This window comes from Rhincodon typus, chromosome 37 (genome assembly GCF_021869965.1).
Source record: "Rhincodon typus isolate 14 chromosome 37, sRhiTyp1.1, whole genome shotgun sequence".
Lineage (NCBI taxonomy): Eukaryota > Metazoa > Chordata > Chondrichthyes > Orectolobiformes > Rhincodontidae > Rhincodon > Rhincodon typus.
Genome location: NC_063368.1, coordinates 19598636 through 19619351, shown reverse-complemented (window position 1 = coordinate 19619351; position 20716 = coordinate 19598636). Strand labels below are relative to the sequence as shown.

Sequence of the window (20716 nt, the reverse complement as noted above, 5' to 3'; positions counted from 1 at the left end):
CCCTCCCCCTTTTCTGACGAAGGGTCTAGGCCCGAAACGTCAGCCTCTCTGCTCCTATGATGCTGCTTGGCCTGCTGTGTTCATCCAGCCCTGCACCTTGTTGTCTTAGAATGGGCAGCTGCTTTACTCAGCCAGTACACATGACAGGCTGAATGGCCTCTTTCTGTGTTGTAAATTTTCTACAATTCTACGAAATCCCCTTGGAGCACAGAGCGAGGGGGGTCAGCTTTCTGCAGTGGGCCTTTTCCAAATGGTAAGTGAATGTATACGGCCCAAATTCTAGGCCGAGCCTTGAAGTTCAATGGACAAGAGAAGATGGTCAACCCTCTACTATCTGGATTTGACCTTAAATGAAGGACCATATAATTGCTAAAGGGGCCATTCAACCCATTGGGTCCACAGTGACCCTCTTAAGAGCATTCCACCTAGACCAAGCCCATACCTTTAACCCCATATGGGGTTTTTACCATGGCTAACCCACCTAGCCTACACATCCCTGGACACAAGGAGCAATTTAGCATGGTCAATCCACCCTAACCTGCACATCTTTGAACGATGGAAGGAAACCGAAACACCTGGAGGAAAGCCACACTCAAACGGGGAGAATGTGCAAACTCCACACAGATGGTCCCCCGAGGCTGGGACTGAACCAGGATCCCTGTGAGGCACCTTGCCACTGTGCTGCCCCTATCATTGTGGAGGAGGGATGAGTGAAGGGATCAGTGTTGAACACACTCTGCCGATGCTGTCCAGGGTGAAGGGGATCTAGAGTGAAATGTGCCAGTGACTTACCCAGGTGAAGATTGAGAAGAAGGAGAAAGTGATGGCAGCTCGAGCAGCATCGGCTCCTTCCTTTAACGGGTCGTCCTTCTCCAGATCTGTCACTTGCCATTGGTTGGTGAGGAAGCAGAATCCCACAAACCACAGGAAGGACCAAAACGCTGTTGGGATAGAATGAACAATTAAAAATAAAACTGTAACTCTATAATTAGGGGGAGGTGTGTCCTGAGGCACTAACAATCCCGAGCATCAACCAAGCATTGCACATGGAATAGAAGGGGGAGGGAGGGGAGAGAGAGACAGTGTGTGTAAGACTGCTGTTCATGTGGGCAGCAGTAGCATGATTTTGGGACGGGGTGGTGTCAGGGTGGTCACATGAGAGAGAGAGAGGGAGGAAGAAGGAGAGGGAGAGAGAGAGTACAACAGATGGAGCGAGTGCAGCACTGGGTGAGAGTGACAGAGTCCACAAGCTACGGAGGGGGACAGCATGATGAGAGATTTAGCAAGAGGCACGCAACAGAAAAGGGCATGTGACAGAGTGAGAGCATGAGAGGGTGCGTGCACACCAGAATGCTACATTCTGAGTCACAGCTAACAGTTATCGAATTAAACATCTGCAGTTCCTCTAGGAGTTCTGTCTTTGGTGTAAATACCAAATTTTAAAAAAAAGTTCCACTTTTTATATTGTGAACTGAAAGAAATGGGCTGTTTTAAAACCAAGGATTAAGGAAGGTATTTTTGTACATTTAAAGAGTATGTTTCTGAAATTGATTATAAGTTGTGTTTACACAGCTGCCTTTTTTAAGCAGTGCGGCAGGCTGTGCTGACAGGCTGGTACCAGGGCTGTGCACAAAATGAGATTCGGATGGCAACAGGTTCCTGATTGGTTTGTAGAATTGTAACTAGTTGTGGATGGCAAAGGCCATCCAGCTGACAACTACCTGATTGGCCCCTGGGTAGCTGAACAGCTTGCGGGTACGAACAATTGTAGCAGTAGCCTTCGGACTGCTACAAGGGGCAGATGTGGTGTCTTCATCTTCAGTAAAATACCTGAAGTTTGAAGAAAGTTAGTTTATTTGCCCCCACCAGTTGCTGTAAGCTGTGGCTTTTAACCAGTAACAAGAAAGTTTGCAGCGAGTGCATCAATTGCCTGGGCGTCCTATTGAATAGGAAAAAACCTGGGAACAGAGATTAAAGATAAGAAAATCCTAGCAAGCAAAAGGATCAACTCAGTGAACTACGTGGACTGTGCCCATTGAATAGCTTCCCCAGCTTTTTTTCCAACCCTCACACAAAACGCCAATTTTTTTCTTTTGTTGTTGTGAACATATCTATAGATGTCTGTGCACGTGAGAGAGAGAGTGTGAGAAAGAGAGATAGAAGTTTCATAAACCAATGTATGTCTGTCTGTGTATATGTGAGACAGAGTGTACATGTCTGTGCGAGTGAGTGAGTTTTAATATATATTTCAGTGTGACAGTGTGAGTGTAAGAACGAATGAGTGAATGTGTATGTGTCACTGTATGTTACAGAAAGTGAGAGACAGTGAGAGGAGAGCGAGAATCAGTGAGAGAACAGAAGATAGAGTTTCAATATACACCTGCTGTGTTTTTGTACACTTGAGTGCGAAAGGGATTTACAGGGCTCTATCCCAGTGAGGTGTAACACTGGCCACTATATATTTTTAAGGCAGAGGTTGATCAATTCCCTGCCTAACAAGAATGTAAGGTCATTTGTGTGGATGGGAATGTGGAATTCAAAACAACTAGAGCAGCCATGATCTTATCAAATGGCGCTGCAGGCTCAAGGGACAAAATGGTCTCCTTTCCTTCCCATTTCATGGGTTGATATGCATGAGTTCTACTGTAGCCTGAGAGACAAACACTGACCTGAAAATCCAATATCCCCCAGAACCACCTTTTTCCGATCCTTCACGCTGCTGATCTGCGGAAAATAAGCATCGAGGGCGAGGAAGGCCATACACCCGAGAAAGGCCAGCACGCCAATGGTGATGCCATAGTTACAGGCGTTGGGATTCCGGTTGAAGATGCAGTGCTGTTCCACCTCCGTGGGTCGGTTCATATAACCTTCGTTGATAATTGATCCGAAAACAACAATCGAAAAGAGCTACAGACACAGAATGGGAGAGAAAACGGAAGATAAGCTCCAGGCAGATTTTCCAGTTCAGCCTATTCTAGGCCAAGTTAGGCCCTTAAAACTCAAGCTAAATTGGTGTTGTTGCAGGTTTAAATTACCCTAAAGAAGTAACATAACCTCACAAAATCATTCATCTATGCTTGTTGACCAGTTTATTAACTCAGAGCAACGCGTTGAGAATGCTGCTTTAACAAAATCCACTCCAATGCAAGATTGCACAAGAAACTCCTGGGAGTGCTGCCATGGCAACCTCATAGACCAGCTATCCAGTTTGGTGCTTGACTGCCTAACCCGAGAGAGAGAGATAACTAGAGAGCGGGGAGATAGAGAGAAAGAGAGAGTGCAAGTGTGGAGGGCATGCGGGGGGGTGGGGAACAAGAGTGAGAGATTGCGTGGTGGAGGGTGAGTGATGAGTGATGCGGTGGGGGGGGAGGGTCAACAGCTATCCTGAAGCCTGAGCAGCGAAGGATCCCTGTGCAGCACAGAAGACGCCCCCACCCGCCCACCAACTGCGTGCATTCTCAAGAAGGGGGTAATGTAAGTAGAACACAAGAAATTTTATAACAAAAAATGGTTAATGTTTTTATTCATTCATGGCTTGTGGCCTGGATCAACATTTATTGCCAACACCCAACTCCTCTTAAGAAAGCAGTGGCAAGCTGCCACATTGAACCACTGCAGTCCATGTGGTGCTGGCTCATCACAGCATTGCTACAGAGGGAGTTACAATATTAACCTAAAAAAAAAATCAAGGAATGGCAATACATTTCCAAGTCAGGATGGTGAATGGCTTGGAAGTGAATTTACAGATGATGGTGAGAGATAGCAGGAACTGCAGATGCTAGAGAATCTGAGATAACAAGGTGTAGAGCTGGATGAGCACAGCAGGCCAAGCAGCATCAGAGGAGCAGGAAGGCTGACATTTCGGGCCTAGACCCTTCTTCATTTTCATGTGTTCATCCAGCTCTACACCTTGTTATTACAGATGATGGTGTTCCCATCATTCTGCCATCTTGGTCTTTCCAGATGGCAGTGGTTGTGCGTTTGGAAGTTGTTGTCTTAGGCACCTTTATTAATTTCTGCACTGCATCTCATTGATGGTACACACTGCTGCTACTAAGCACTGATAGTGGAAGAAGTAAATGTTTGTGTGGTGTGAATGTTACTTGCCACTTCTTTGCCCAATTCTGGATATTGTCCAGGTCTTGCTGCATTTAGGCACGGACTGCTTTAGTATCTGAGGAGTTGTGAATGATGCTGAACAGTGCACAGTGAACATTCCCATTTTTGACCTTGCGCTGGAGGAAAGGTCATTGGTGAAGCAGCTGAAGATGGCTAGGCCTAGGATACTACTCTGAGGAGCTCCTACAGAGATGTCCTGCAGCTGCGATGATTGACATCCAATAACTCTCCAACAATCACAATCTTCTTCCTTTGCTCCAGCTATGATTCCAAACAGCAGTGAGTTCTCCCTCCGATTCCCATTGACTCCAGTTTTGCTAGGGCTCCTCAATGCCACAGTCAGTCACATGTGGTCTTGATGTCAAGGGCAGTCACTCTCACTCATCACTGGACTTCTGCTCAACCAAGGCTGTAACGAGGTCCGGAGCCAAGTGGTCCTGGTGGACTCAAACCATGCATCACGGAGCAGGTGCTGCTTGATAGCACTGTTGATGACACCTTCCTCTACTTGACTGGTGATCAAGAGTAGATTGGGGTGGTAATCAGCCAGGTTGGAATTGTCCTGTTTTTGATGTACAGGACATACCTGGACAACTATCTACATTATTGCATAGATTCCAGAGTTGTTGCTGTATTGAGACAGCTGAGCTAGGGGCTCTGCAATTTCTGCAGCACAAGTCTTCATTACTATTACTGCAATGTTGTCAACTTGCAGTTAATAATTATTATTTATGAAAATAAGTAGATGCTGAGTACAGAAACTTGGTCCACACATTCTGTCAACCTGGGTATTAAAAATTGGGGAATTCTGCACAATTTTTAAACATCTTTAACATTTGTGATGTCTCTAAGAGTACCAAGCCTTGATTTCCAGAGCACGACCCCATGAGGTATAACAACATGAAATAAATCAAATTGGCTGAAGACTGAGGTCTGTGATGCTGAGGACCTCTGGAGGCGTACAGTCATACAGCACTTAAACAGGCCCTTCAGTCCAACTTGTCCATGCCGACCAGGTTTACCTGAACTAGTCCCATGCACCTGCGCTTGGCCCATTTCTCTAATCCTTTCCTATCCATTAACATGTCCGAATGTGTTTTAAATGTTGTGACTGTACCGGTCTTTATCACTTCCCCCGGCAGCTCGTTCTAGAAACGCACCACCCTCTGTGTGAAAAAGATGCATCATCTACTTGGCACTTCTGGCTACAGATTGTTGCAAATACTTCAGTTGTATTTTTTGCATGGATGTGCTGGGCTCCTCCATTACTGAGGATGGGGTTATTTGTGGAGGCTGTTCCTCCAGTGAATTGTTTAATATCCATCAGTAATCATGACCGAATGTAGCAGGACCACTGAGGACCTGAATTAGAGAGCGCAGAAATCTTTGTGGGTTGAGGAGGATTAAATGTTTTAATGGAAAGCTAAGTAAGTAGAAGTACAATGAACATAGAAACAGAAACAGGACTGTGTGAGATGGGGGTGGGAGGAGGTTCAATAAACAGCAGCATAGAGCAGATGGGCCAAAGGGCCTGTTTCTGAGCTGGAAAATTCCAAGTGCCCTCCTGCCACTAACTTAGTTTGATTTGAAGACAGTAATTAGTTCTGATTCCCGGGGTGCAGCAAAGCTTCCAAAGACTGACTGCATTTCTTAACTAAAAATACAGAGTTGCTGAAATGAAAATAGAAAGCATATTTCACAACCTCAGAACATTTCAAAGCACTTTATAGGCATTGAGGTGGAGTTGCTACAATGCAAGAAACATGGCAAATTACTGCTTGTGCAGTTTGATAAATGTTACGATGCTCTATTTTAATGACACTAGTTGAGGGATAGATATTGGAAACAGGACATCAGAACAAAACCCCTCTTCAAATAAAGGCCATGGGACCTCTCTCATCCAGTAAGGAGCACAGACAGGATCCTGGTTTAAGAGTTCATCAGAAAGACAACTCTGCCATCCACGTAGGCTCTTCCTCAGGACTGCTGTGGAAGTTTTAGTTTGGACTTTGTGCTGTAGCTTCTACAGTTGAGACTGAAAAACACCAAGTGCCAACACAATGAACAATGGGCTTGTCACATGAGGAGGAGCATGGGAGAGGTCTCAATGCTGGCTCTTCATCTACTTGATCTGGAGGGATGAGATCACGAGTCCACGTGGTCCTCAGGCGGAACTTAAAAATACTGATGTTAATTTACTGGACTGTGTGGAGACTTTGTTCTCCATAGGCCCCGCAGGAGCCAAGATGAAAGAGCCAGCAATTTGCCACAGTGTAACTGTGAGTAGCAGGGTGAAGGCAAGCGAAAAGAGGATTATTTCAGAAACTGTGACCATGATACAGCAATATTCTTGCCGTAAGTCTTCAGTTAAGATTGAAAAATAAGATTGAAACTTTTACAGTAAAATTCCTATTACAGGACATGCTCCCAAAGATCAGGCATCTAGTTTTTCAAGGGCACTAGCAGGGGGGAACCACCTCTGAAATGGGGAAATTGCCCTCCAACCCCTGGAGTTTCCTTCCTAATTGTCTGTTCTATAGTGCTCAGGATAGTCCTCAATGCTACACAAGGATAAATCAGGAGAACAGGCAAGAAATAATCAGCCTTGCCATAGACACCCATATCACAAGATGTAAAAGGAGTTACCCAGCATCTGTGAAAATTTAAGGATTTGAAAGAGCATCAAATGGCCAATCAAGATGTTATCCAAGGGCATGGAGAAGAATAGGCACAAAACATCACCACGCCAACTGCTCACCTATCACTTGTCAGTTTGTGGGCTCTTGCTGTACTCAAAGAACTTGCCACATTTCTCTATAAAAAAGTGGCACAACTCAAACACATTTCACTAGTTGAGGGTGCTGTGCACCACCTCATACTTTTGGACCTACAGTGGCATGCCTCAATTTTCAAATTCTCACTCTTCATTCATGGTCTTGCTCAACTCTTACCCCTTCCAGCCCCAGAACATCCCCATCATTATCTGCATACCTCCACCTCTTGAGTACTCCCAATTTCCTTCACTCCATCCACAGACAGATGTGCCTTTAGCTGCTTGGGTCCCAAGTTCCAGACTGCTCTCCCTAAATCTCAGCCTTTAAAATACCTCCTTAAAACGTAGCACTTTGACCCAAACTACAGTCTGTTGCTCTAAAATCTGGTGCAGATCAGTATCAATTTCTTTTAAATTAAAGTACCTGTGAGGTGCTTTGGCTTTACATAAGTGCAAGTTGCTGCCTTGCATCTCCATAACCACAACTGGAGGATTTAAGGCCAGATCCGATAGGATATCAGCATAGTTTGTTCATGAATTAATGGATTTGTGCTCTAGTGCATTGCTTCTGTAGCTTGTATTCACATAGTAAAGTCAGGAGCGGGCCATTCACGCAAGAGGGGAGTGGTGCTGAAGGATGCATAGCAGATAGGTTTGAAGAGGCTGGGCATCTGACAGAATTCGAACATGTCATACTAAAGGAACCTTTCCAGAAGCCTAGCTTGCCCACTGCAGTAAGACGTCGTTGTACTCACTCTCACAAGACTTGGTCTCAATTACTGGTCTGCAATCTTGTCCCCTTTTACAGTCAGTAATCTTCCTTCACCACAGTTTCTCCATCCCTGTCAAGCTAAGCTTTTTTGTTTCCTCATTTCTCTTGCTCCATTCCTTGTTAGTCAGAGGTGTCAAGGTTGGGAAGCTACAAGGAATGAGATCTGTGAAGAGGAATTAGGTATAACGGAAGTCATCTGGCAGTGCAGTGGACGGTGTCCGTATCTTTGAGGGCTTTTTGTTTCAACCCACTCTAGGACTTAACAACAAGGAAGGTGCTTCCATAACGTGTCAATCCTGGCAAGAAATTCCAATGTTAAGTGGTAAGAATGGCAGATTCCTGTTTAGCTGTGTGATGGAAAGAAGGTTGGAGCCTCTCTCATCTCCAGGTTACATTAACATACAGGAAAAACAGCACAGTGCTACAGCCACTCTGACCTCAGACTCCTTGGCGAGGGGGCAATTGGCTAATTGAGGATCAGAGCACAAAATCACGGAATCATTCTGATGCAGAAGTTGACTGTTCAGCCCAATGGGTCTGCACCCTCTCTCCAACCAGCATGATGACTAGGTGCATTTACCTGCCCTTTCCATATACACTTCTAGGCAACACATTCCAGACCTGAACCACTCACTGAGGAAAAAAGGCCTTTTTTTTTCAGATTTGTTTATTTTGCAAAACACAAGCTCTCTCATTCTCAATCCTTTATACAAGCCTGAGCAGTTTCTCACTATTTACTCTACCCAGACCCATCATAATTTTGAAAGCTTCTATCAGATCTCCTCTTAGCCTTTTTCTTTCCAAGGAGATCATACCCAACCTCTTCAAATAATCCTCATAATTGATGTTTCATATCCTGGGAATCATTTCTCCCAATCTCTTCTGCTCCCTCTCTAATACATTTGCATCCTTTCTATAGTGTGTCACCCAAAGCTGTACCCAATACTCTAACTGAGGTACAACAAGTGTCTTATATCAGTTCAGCATCACCTCTGTACTTTTGTAGTCTATGCCCCATCAATGAAGCCCAAGACACTAAATATGTTCTTAATTGCTCTTTCTACCTGTCTTGCCACTTTCAACAATCTGTGCAATACTTACCCAGTTATCTACACTCCCTTAAATACTGCAAACTCTAATTTATATTGTTTTTCAGTATTCTTCCTACTAAAGTGCATCACCTTACTCTCCTTCGCATTAAACATCTGCCACTCAGCTGCCCAATCCATCAACCTGTAAATGTCCTTTGGAAGTTTTGTCGTCTTCTCACAATTTACAACTCTTTCAAGTTTCATATCATTCACAAACTTTGAAATTATCCCCTGGACACCAAGATTCAGATCATTAACATATATCAGAAGAAACAAGGGTTCAGATAGTGACCCTTGAGGAACTCTACTACAAATCTTCCTCCAGCCTGAAAAATATCCATTAACAATTACTCTCCGTTTCCTATCACTCAGTCAATTTGGTATTCACATTGCTCCTATCCCTTTTATTCCATCAATTATTACTTTCCTCAAGTCCATTGTATGGCACAGTATCAAATGCCTTTGGAAAGTCCATGTACACCTTCACCTACTCGCTCCTTAGTCTCTACACTAGCACTAACTGGCTCTAAGTATTCTGTGCACCTCAGTGTCCTCTAATATTCTCTTGATTCCTGCACCCTGCCAAGTTAGTTTAAAATCCTCCCATCACTACAAGTAAAACACCCTGCAAAGGGCTTAGTTCCAGCTCTGTACAGCTATCCAATCCATCTCCAGAACAAGTCCCAATGTCCCAAAAATCTAAAGCCTTCCCCTCCTGCACTATTTTTCAGCCATGCATTCATCTGCCTTATCCTCCTATTTCTGTGCTTATTTGCATCGGTCACTGGGAATAATCTGGAGATTATTACACTGAGGTTCTGCATGCTAATTTGCAACCCAACTCCTTAAATTCTGATTGCAGAACCCCATCGCCCTACCAACAAAGCCACTGGTGCCACAGTAGACCATGACATCTGGCTCTTCACCCTCCTCCAGAAGAATGTCATGCAGTTGCTCTGTGAGATTCTTGACCATGGCACCACAGAGGCAACATGCAATCCTGGACTCATGTCAATGACCACAGAAAGATAAGTGCATCCACCATCACTACTGTTCCTCCTTTCTTTTCCTCCCCTCCTACACAGCAAAGCACATGTGATACCACAAATGTGGCTCTGACTGCACTGCCTTGAGGCATCAAAATCCTCACCAGCTTCCAAAACAGAAAACTGATGTGCCAATGGGACCCCAAGGGACTCCTGCACTATCTGCCTGTTTCTCCTGAACTGCATGGTAGTTGTTCATTCCCTTTCTGCTTCCAAGTGCTTTAGCTGCAGTATGAGTACCTCTCTGTATCTACTATCCACACAACAACCAGCCTCGAAAATATACCACAGGGACCACAGCCACCTTTTGAGCTCTGAAACCCAGATCTCAAGTTACGGTGGCCAGTGATATTTCCAGCACATGTAGTTGTCTATGGCCAGGAATGTCCTGGACACAAAATGTAGGACAAACCTAACCCGGCCCATGCTGCCTTATCAGTCTACTCTCCATCATTAGTAAACTGATGGTAGGCGACATCCAAAGTGCTAACAAATAGCATTTCTTAACAATAACCCGCTCACTGTCTGTGTGTGGTGTCATTGTGACACTGGAGGAGGCCCAGGATGGACATGTCACCCAGGGAGTGGTGGGTGGGTGGGGGCGGTTAAAATGGTTGGCAACTGGCAGGTTAAACTGGAGGAACACCACCTCGTTTTCTGCCTCTGGAGCCTACAGCCCGATGGCCTCAACATAGAATTCACCAGTTTCAAAATCTCCCCACCCCCAGCCTCATCCCATGTCTAACCCTCCCTCTCATCCCTGCCTCCTTGACCTGACACAGCCTGTCCATCTTCTTTGCCACCTATCCACCCCACCCATTCCACTGACCAATCTCCACTACCCCCTTCCTGCAGCCACCTATCACCAACTATCTACCTTCCCCCAGCCCCACCTCTCCTCCCTATATTTATTTCCCAGCTCCTTTCCCCCTCCCCAGTCCTAATGAAGGGTGTAAACCTGAAACATCGACTCTCCTGCTCCTCTGATGCTGCCTGACTTGCTGTGTTCCTCCAGCTCCACATATATTGACTCTGACTCCAGCATCTGCAGTTCTTGCTATCTCCTAGAGATAACGGGAATTGGGTTAAAGCTCTCTGTTGGATACAGCACAAAGGTGCATGTCAACCATCCCAGCTCCAGGACATCTCTGCAGGAATTCCTCAGGGTAGTGTCCTAGGCCCAACCATCTTCAGTTTACCTCCATCACAAGAACAGAAGTAGGGATGTTCACTGATACCACGTTGGGTGGGAGGGTGAACTGTGACGAGGATGCAGAGATCCTTCAGCATGATCTGGAGAGTTTGGGTGAGCGGGCAAATCAATGGCAGTATAATTTGGATAAATGTGAGGTTATTCACTTTGGAAGCAAAAACAAGAAGACAGATTACTACCTGAATGGCTGTAAATTAGGACAGGGGAGTGTGCAGTGGGACCTGGGTGTCCTTGTGCACCAGTCACTGAGGGTAAGCATGCAGGTGCAGCAGGCAGTAAAGAAGGCAAATGGTATGTTGGCCTTCATTGCTAGAGGTTTTGAGTACAGGAGCAGGGATGTGTTGTTGCAGTTATACAGGACCTTGGTGAGGCCACACCTAGAATATTGTGTGCAGTTTTGGTCTCCTTTCCTGAGGAAGGATGCTCTTGCTCTCGAGGAGTGCAGCAAGTGCAGGGAGTACTAGGTTGATTCCAGAGATGGCGGGTCTGACGTATGAGGAGAGATTGACTAGTTAGGATTGTTTTTGCTGGAGTTCAGAAGAATGAGGGGCGATCTCATAGACATTATAAAATTCTAACAGGACTAGACAGGGTAGATACAGGGAGGATGTTCCTGATGGTGGGTGTGTCCAGAACCAGGGGTCACAGTCTGAGGATTCAGGATAGACCATTTAGGACGGAGATGAGGAGACATTTCTTCACCCAAAGAGCGGTGAGCCTGTGGAATTCATTACCACAGGAAGCAGTTGATGCCAAAACACTGAATGCATTCAAGAGGTGGCTAGATATAGCACTTGAGGTGAATGGGATCAAAGGTTACATGGAGAAAGCAGGATTAGGCTACTGAGTTGGACTATCAGCCATAATCATGATGAATGGTGGAGCAAGCTTGAAGAGCCGAATGGCCTCTTCCTGCTCCTATCTTCTGTCTCTTTGACTGCCCAATGTTCAGCCCTATTTGCAACCCCTGAGATACTGAAGCAATCCCTGTCCATACACAGCAACACCTGGACAATATCCAGGCTTGGGCTGACAAGTGGTAAGTAACATTCATTCCACACAAATTCCAGGAAATTACCATCTCCACTGCAGAAAATCTAACAATCACCCCATGGCATTACCATCCTCGAATTCCCCCAATATCAACATCCTGGGGGTTACCTTTGACCAGAAACTAAACTGGACTAGCCAATTAATTCCCGTGGCTTCAAGATCAGGTCAGAGGCCAGGAATCTTGCAATGAGTAACTCACTTCCTGACTCCAAAACCTGTCCACTACCTACAGGGCACAAGTCAGGAGTGTGATGGAATACTCCCCACTTGCCTGGAAGGGTGCAGCTCTGACAACACTGAAGGAGTTTGACAACATCCAGGACAAAGCAGCTTCCTTGGTTGGTACTAGATCCAATTTACTCCATTCATCACTGACTCTCAATAGCAGCAATGCAAACCATCTCCAAGATGGACTGTAGAAATTCACCAAGGCTTCTCCAACAGCTCTTTTCAAACACAAGGCCAGTACCATAAATGTAAGGGCAGCAGGTATGTGAAAACACCACCAACCGCAAAATCCCAACCAAACCACTCACTATCCTGACTTGGAAACATATCAGCGTTCCTTGGCTGTCACTGGGTCAAAATCCTGGAACTCCTCCCAACAGGGCTATGGGTGTACCAACACCAAATGGACTGTAGCAGTTCAAGGAAACAGCTCACCACAATCTTGTCAAGGGCAATTAGGGATGGACAATAAATGCTGGCTGAGCACACATCCCATGAATAAACAGATGTAAATTCAGGGCCTGTCCAACTCCTAATCATGGCACTGTGGGTGGAACCTGCCTTCAGGCAGAGAACTCAAGATAATGGAGATATAGCCCAAATCCAGTTAAACCCTCAAGGATGAAGCAGACTTAAGATTGAGCACTCTGGAAATAAGCTACAATTTTTCAAGTAAATCTCCCTCCAAATGAATGAGTCTGGATGGTGGTCTGCAAATGGCATTCCCTCCAACTAAATCTCATTTTTCTCTCTGCTTCTCTCTCCCCAGTAGGTATGTTTTATGGAGGAAACTAGTCCTCCAAGCATCTGATTGGAAGGGAACAGAGAGTCAACAAGAGCTTCAGTGATGTAGGAAACAGACTGGCCCCAAACCTGCCCTCCCTGATCCCCATCTTTCCCTTCTCTGAAATCTCATTATAAAAAAGGTCTCTTACAGTGTCAATCTCTCCCTTTGAACAGAGAATAGACTGCTCACCTACCTGATTAAATTGGATGTAAAAGGACAAAAGTCCCTTTCTCCTCTCAACTCAGTCATGGTAATATTTGCCTGACATAAATACAGCAGCAAGGCTTTCCTTCTTATAATGAGAGCACTCGTAGATCAGACCATGCTTAACACGTTCCCAGATGAAAGAACAACCCTGTCTTGATCAATGAAAATTGTATGGGCTTCAGCGTCTACCATGTAGGAATGATGCATTGGTTTATAAATTTCATTCAACATTACCCTTCTTTTAATATCCCACCTACCACTTGCCTGCTTCCTACTAAATTTGTTTACCTATTTCGGCAATTACATGATTGTTATATGCTTTTAACCTGATTACTTAGTCTATATATGGATTTTGTGATATAATTTACACGGCACATCAGCCTTTGGACTGAGACATGTTTCTTGAATTAAATACAATAAACATCAATACTATGGATCAAATGTTTAACTGCAAAACACACCCACGACTCAAGTGTCTCCGATCGCCTCATACTGAACTGAGGTTCAGAAAAACACTCCTTCAGTTTCAATCTGCATTACAACTGTTCGTTGTTACTCACAGGTGAGGGGAATGAACTTTTTCACAGCAAGGTACTGTTATCTGAAACATACTGCCTGAAAGGGAGGGAGAAATTGATACTATAGGAACTTTCAAGAGGGAACCAGATAAATATTTGTAAAAGTAACTTGTAGGTTTATTATAAGGGCGGGGAGCTGTGAGATAACTGTGAAACTCTAATGCTTTCTCAAAGGATAGGCACAGTACAATTTACCAAAAGGCCTCCTTTTGTATTTTATCATCTGTTACGTCCCCAGCTGGTGCCATTATTGGACAATCAAATCTCAAACTGGAATCGAACTCGAGAGAGATTTTGGTCTTAACAAGGTGGCCTTTTACTGAAACACAAACATGCAATGCTGCATGTTAGATTAGATTCAAACAGCAGAAGTTTATCACACAAAGGAAACGAAGGATAAACAGAAATTAAATTATTCACATATAACACAAGTTCAAAGTTTTCAAAACCAATAGTAAAATACAATCCCATTAATCACAACAGGGCTTATTTAAATTACTCATATCAGAGAAAACTCCCCTCACTGTCACATCTCTCAGGCTTAATTTAACTGTGGCTTCAGTTCCAAACTTGAGAATCTGATGGCCTCTTAAGTTTTCACAGAGATTAGACTTTCTTAGCTTTGAATAACCACTTCATGGTTTTAACCAAACACTTCTGGCCTGAAATTTCAAACAAAACTCCTTATACTGAGGTAAACTATTCTTTCACAGTTCTAAATGATCTCCCTTCTTGAGGAGCAACTGTTTTAAACATTTAACTAATACTTCTGCAAACTGAAATCAAGCCCTGGGTGTCTCCCATAAGTCAAGAATAATCAGTCTCTGACCTTCTAAAATGAAACTCAATGCACAACTATTTACTCTGTTCATTCACAAAACTCACCTAATGTAAACAAAATCCAATACTCTCCATGCTGTTTTAAAAAAAAAATCACCATGGCTACAGAAATACATACAGGTTAATCATTAAACACACACTTTGTGCACATTCAAAACCCACATACCACTAATTCAAAATCCAAAAATCTGAAATACATGATATTAAAATATATAGAAATCATACACTTTACATCACAGATTATGATTTCAAATGCAACAAATAAAGTTGATTTTTATCACGCTGGGCAGCTGAACCAGACAATAACATCCAAAGCGGTTGCTGACCTTCTGCTTACAAACTCAACTTTTATCCAAAGAATATTTTAGCCTGTTTAACATTATGGTAAGGTATGGGTTGTAACAGGTCCATGACTGGGAGCTGAATGTGATTTAAATAGACAAGTCAAATTACATTGTACGAATGCATCTCATGCACTAACACTTAGCAATGCAAATGCAATTTCTCCTATGATGTGCCAATACCATCATTTTTAAAGTGTACATACATGCCTGCAATACGAAGTGGAAGTCACATACTTCTCCTCGAACCCGTTGAGACATTTATCCAAGACCTGCCTCTGTTCTCTCAGGGGAATATAAAGGGACTGCTTTTCTGAAGAAGAACAGAGGAATTCCCCCTTGTTGTCCCTGGTCAATATTTAGCCCTCAATCAACACCACTAAAATCAAATTATCTGTTCATTTGCATTTTGTTGTTTGTGGGATCTTGCTGTACACAAATTCCTTGCCTCATTTCCTACAATAAAATGGTGACTGAGCTTCAGTAGTAATTATTTGTCTGTATAGGGCTTTGAGATGTTCTGAGGTTCTCAAAGGTGCTGCAGAAATGGGGGACAGTCCTTAACCTTCCTTTAAAAGCCAGTTCTAGCATAATTGCAACTCTGCAGTCAGTCACACCCCACCACCCCTCTTCACCAAAAATAAAATTCTCCATGCTAGAACAACAGTCATTAAGTACACTTATGGATATTTTGGTTTTCACAGATTGAAGTCATACATTTATGCCTAGAACAGTATCACTTTCACAACTTCTCATTTGGTGGCACTGTCTCAGAATGTCCCATTCAACGATGTGCTAAAATCCTGTCTGCATTAAGGAGACTGGGAATGACTTGCACAAAAAGTGTTTTAATTCTCTAAAATTCAGACAAGTGTGGAGGTAATTGAACTGTTTAAAAAAAAACTTTAATGTGCCTGCCAGGAGGCTACTTTGAGCTACTTCAAACATGGGTCAAATTCAGCTTGCAATGCTAACTCAGTTTCTCTCTCCAAAAACACTGCCACAACGACTGAATTTCCACTTTTGTTTCAGACCTCCAATAACCGCACCATCTTCCTTTTATTGTAGGTGCTAAGGCTGTTTTCCCCCGGCCACAGAATCACAAACTAGGAATCACAATATCAGAAGAAGGGGTCAGCCATTTTTGTGGGAAGTTAGGGAGGAAATTGTTTGGTCCCTAGCAGCAACATTTGTCTCATAGATAGGGTGAATTTCCCCAAGGTCAGGCAGCTCAAACCTATAGGGCATATTTTTAAGGTGACAGGAGAAAGATTTAAAAAGGAGAGGGACAATTTTTTTAAAAATGCAGAGTGGCTTGTGTGTGGAAAGAACTGCCAGAGGAAGTGGTGGATACAGGTACAGTTACAATATTTAAAAGACATTTATATAAGTTCATGAATAGGAAAGGTTTGGACAGGGTTGTGGGATAAATGCAGGCAAATGGGACTAGTTTGGTTTGGGAACATGGCTGGTATGGACCAGTTGGACTAAAGGGTCTGTTTCCATGCTAAATGACTCCATAACACTACGACTGGGATAAAGATGAATTTCATCTACTGGAGTGTTGAGGACACTCAATCTTGGAGTAAATTCAAGAGAGACAGCAATAGATTTTTGGGCACTAAGAGAATTAAAGGATATGGGAATAGATTGGGAAAATCGAAGTAGAACATCAGCTTTAATCATGGAGCAGACTCAAGGGGCCTAATGTCCTTCTCCTGCCCCTATTTCATATATTAGCTGCAGTAGTTACAAAGCTCCCAAATCAATTTTCCCACCTAATACCAAAAACATTATCTGCTTTAATCATTGCTCCTCTCCTGACAATTTGCTCAGTCACAATACTGCAGAGCACCTCAACCTCAGGGTTCACTGCCCCACTCATCTCATTCGTGGGAATGTACAGCAACAGGCTTTGGCACCTGTAGCAGTGGGACTTCAGGCACTGCCTTAAGGTACGTGGCTGGGAGGCTTTGCGAGTGTAAATGCACACTGGGGCATATAACAAACTCAGCTCTCTTCTACAACACAATGGACAAGAATTGCAAGAACATCAGCCACACGGGGGAAGCTGACGACAACTCTTCAGGAGGCCCCAAAAAACAAACAAGTTGAACATGCTCCCATTTCTGCAGCAATTTTGGAACCTCAGGATGCACCAAAGTATTTATAGTCAACGAGGTACTGAGTCTTTTTTATTTTCCTTGTGTGGGATGTGGACATTGCTGGCACAACTGGCATTTATTGCTCATCGCTAATTGACTTTAATCAGAGCAATCTGTAGGCCATTTCACAGGGCAGTTAAGAGTTAACCACATTGCTGTGTGTCTGGAGTCACACGTATGCCTGACTGGGTAAGGGCAGTAGACTTCCTTCCTAGACTTCTGACTGAACAAGATAAATTTTTATTACTGAAACTACTAAAGAATTGTAGATGCTGAAAGACTGAAAGCAGAAATTGCTGGAGAAACTCAGCAGGTCTGGCAGCAACCTGATGGGGTTCTGAAGAAGGGTCACTAGACTCGATATGTTACCGTTTTCCTCTCCACAGATGATGCAAGACCTGCTGAGCTTCTCTAGCAATTTCTACTTTTGTTATAGGTTTTTATTAGACCAGATTTTAATTTGACTTAAAACACTGCTATCTGCCACGGAGTGGGAGAATTTGAACCTATGTTCCCTGAATATTAGCCTAGGACTCTGCAGTACAAACCCAGTGACTGTACCACAAAGTCACCATTTCCCTACTGCAATGTGGTCTCTGCTAAAATGTAGGAAATGTGGCAATTTGTGCACTTTACATGCCCGCAAACAGAACATGGTAGTGACCAGATTCTAACTTTTTAAAAGTGAGGAATATGGCCCAGGACACTGGGGAGAACTTCTCTGCTCTTCCTCAAATTGTGGTCGTGGGATCCTTTATCTTGTAATCTCTGGTGGGCAATGATGCAGAGTACAGAAAATGTTAACACAACAAAGCTCCACATAAACAACCTCCTTTCCACCAAACGTAGACAAAAATGGCATAATTTCGTTTGGAGCTCCTTAACCATGTGCCCTCATTGATGATATCCTATTCCCATCACAGTTCACTGCAGCGTGTCCCACTAAAAACACCATCTTTGCACACCCACTATCCCTACAGTCAGCACTGCTGACCAGAGACCATAAGGCATTCTCATCCACACTCCTGTTATCGATCCTCCTACACTAGGGAAGAGAAACTAATCATGACCCAGGCAAGGGCACATACTGTACAAAGGATGATGAACACTTTCCGCGAACAGTGGCCCTGCAGGGGTGTAAAGAACCTTAAGCACCTCAAAAAAAAATCAAAGTACCACCAACAATGCAAGATCCTTCAAATCCTGTGGCAAGAAAGGTGGTCCTCTCCCAAGTCAACCTGCCCTGCATTGAGACAGTAATCATTCCAAATCAGCCCTGTTTGAGAGACATGTCATAACTGACACCAAACTCCCAAAACAACTGGTCAACTAGGAACTTGAGTGTAGCAAAAGACTTCCAAGTATACAGCGAAAATACTTTGGGGGGTGTCCTCAAAACCTGCAAGCAGCTAAAATATCCCTGCCAACTCATGGGTGACCATGGCTTGTGAACAACCAAATGAAGAAGGCAAGGATTTGTTAAGCAGAAGTTGTGCCTAACTAACTTGCTGGAGGCAATAGAGAGGGTTTATGAGGCTAAGACCATTGATGCAGCACATATGAACTTCCAAAAGGTGCATTACAGTGCCACTCAACGGACATGTGAGTAAAGTGAGAGGTCATGAAATTAAAGGGATAGGAGCAATGTGGGAATAAAATCAGCTGAGGGGTAGGAAAAAAAGTGATGGTAAATAGGCATCTTTCTGGCTGGAGGATGGTTTAAAATGGACTTCCCCAGGGGGACAGGATTGGAATCCTTGCTTTTCCTAATATATGTTAATATCTGAATCTCACCGTGTGGGAGACAATTTCAAAATTTGATTTGATTTATTACTGTCACATGTGCCAAGATACAGTGAAAAGTATTGTTTTGTGTGCTATCCAGACAAAATCATACCTTACAAGGTGCATCAGGGTAATAGAACAGAATGCAGAATATGGTATTACAGCTACAGAGAAAGTGCAAAGAAAGATTAACTCCAACATGAGTGATCCATTCATAAGTCTGATAACAGCAGGGAAGACATTGTTCTGAAGTTTGTTGTCAACACAAATCTTGGAAAAAATGTAAACTAGGAGGAAGATGGTGTAAACCTTAAAAAGGACATTGACATGTTGGTGGAGTGAGCAGATAGGTGGCAGATGGAATTCAATGCAGCAAAGTGAGAGGTGATGCATTAGTACAAAGAAGATGGGGAAACAGTAAAAATAAGCAGTAATATTCAGAAGGGTATGCAGGAGCTCAGAGACCAGAGTATCTGTGCATCAAGTAGTTAAAAGCAATACGAGCAGGTAGAAAAAAAAAGTTCATAAAGCCATCCATTATTCTAGCCTTCATTAGCAGGAGCACAGAATACAAGAGCAGGGAGGTTATGCTGAACTTATATAGGACACTGGTTAGACCTCAGCTGCAGTACTGCATATAGTTAAGTGCCACAATAGGAGGAGGATGGGAGTCCATTGGAGAGCATGCAGGAGCCATTTACAACGATGCATCCAGGAAAAGAAACTTCAGTTATGAGGATAGATTTATGAAGTTGGGACTGTTTTACTTGGAGGAAAAAAGGATGAAGGGGGAATTGATAGAAGTTTTCAAAATCATGAGGGAGTTTGAACAGAGTACATTGATAGAAAACTGAGCCCCTTAAAGGATTGAAAACCAGGGGCACAGATTTAAAGCATTTTGCAAAAGCAGCAAACGTGAGGTGAGAAAATACTTATTCACACAGTGAGTGGTTAGGGTCTGGAAGTGTGATGGAGGCAGGTTCAAATGAGGCATTCAAGAGGGCTAGTGAATGATTACTTAAATGGAAACAATGCACAGGGTTGCAGTGAAAAAGCACGAGTTTGGTTTAAAGTTAAAATGCTTACAGAGCTGGTGTCATCACAATGGGTCGAATGGCCTCCTTCTGCATTGTAACAATTCTGTGATTCTGAAACTGGGTCTGATCTCAGGAACACAGATCACCAAACCAATTAAATATAGGAAGAATGCTGCACAATCAATGTCTGGCTGAAATGAGTTGAGATGCAAAAGGAAATTCACGAAAAATGGTTCAAAGATGAAATTCCTTTGTGTTACTGTGATGAAATGTTATATTATTATTCCATTCCTTTGTGTCGCTCAACATCTTGTCCCAGGTTCAGGAAATTTATTGTGTTTCAACAGATACAGGTTTCTCTTGTGACTCTGTGGAAGTGTTGACTGGGAAGAGGCACATCTTCCCCATTTATTTTGTGCTTTCCTGCAAGTCTTCCATATTTCACCTGTTCCACTCTTTCCTTCACAAACTGCTTATTTTCCCATGAAATCCAACCGGTCTCAGCAAAACGAAATGGCACACATTTTAACATTGTTGCCTTACTCACACAGCAGTGTAAGAGAGAGACAGATATGTGCAGGCGGGCAGGCAGGGTGTGTGCGTGCGCGCGTAAAGAGACAGACAGATGCGCGAGACAGACAGACGCTCGTGCGCAGCCTGGCCGAGCGCGAGACAGACACA

At 43.6% G+C, this 20716-nt stretch overlaps 1 protein-coding gene across 2 annotated transcripts in view; it reads right to left on the bottom strand.

Annotated features, from left to right (window-relative positions):
- The window catches only part of LOC109921272 (synaptogyrin-1-like), a 28983-nt gene that overhangs the window by 7435 nt on the left and 832 nt on the right, over positions 1 to 20716 (bottom strand). For both annotated transcript variants that reach the window (XM_048617392.1, XM_048617393.1), the window contains exons 2-3: positions 2670 to 2907; positions 793 to 941 (exon numbers count right to left, since the gene is read on the bottom strand). In XM_048617392.1, coding sequence (XP_048473349.1) covers positions 793 to 941; positions 2670 to 2907 — 387 coding nt within the window. The remainder of the gene's footprint in view (positions 1 to 792; positions 942 to 2669; positions 2908 to 20716) is intronic.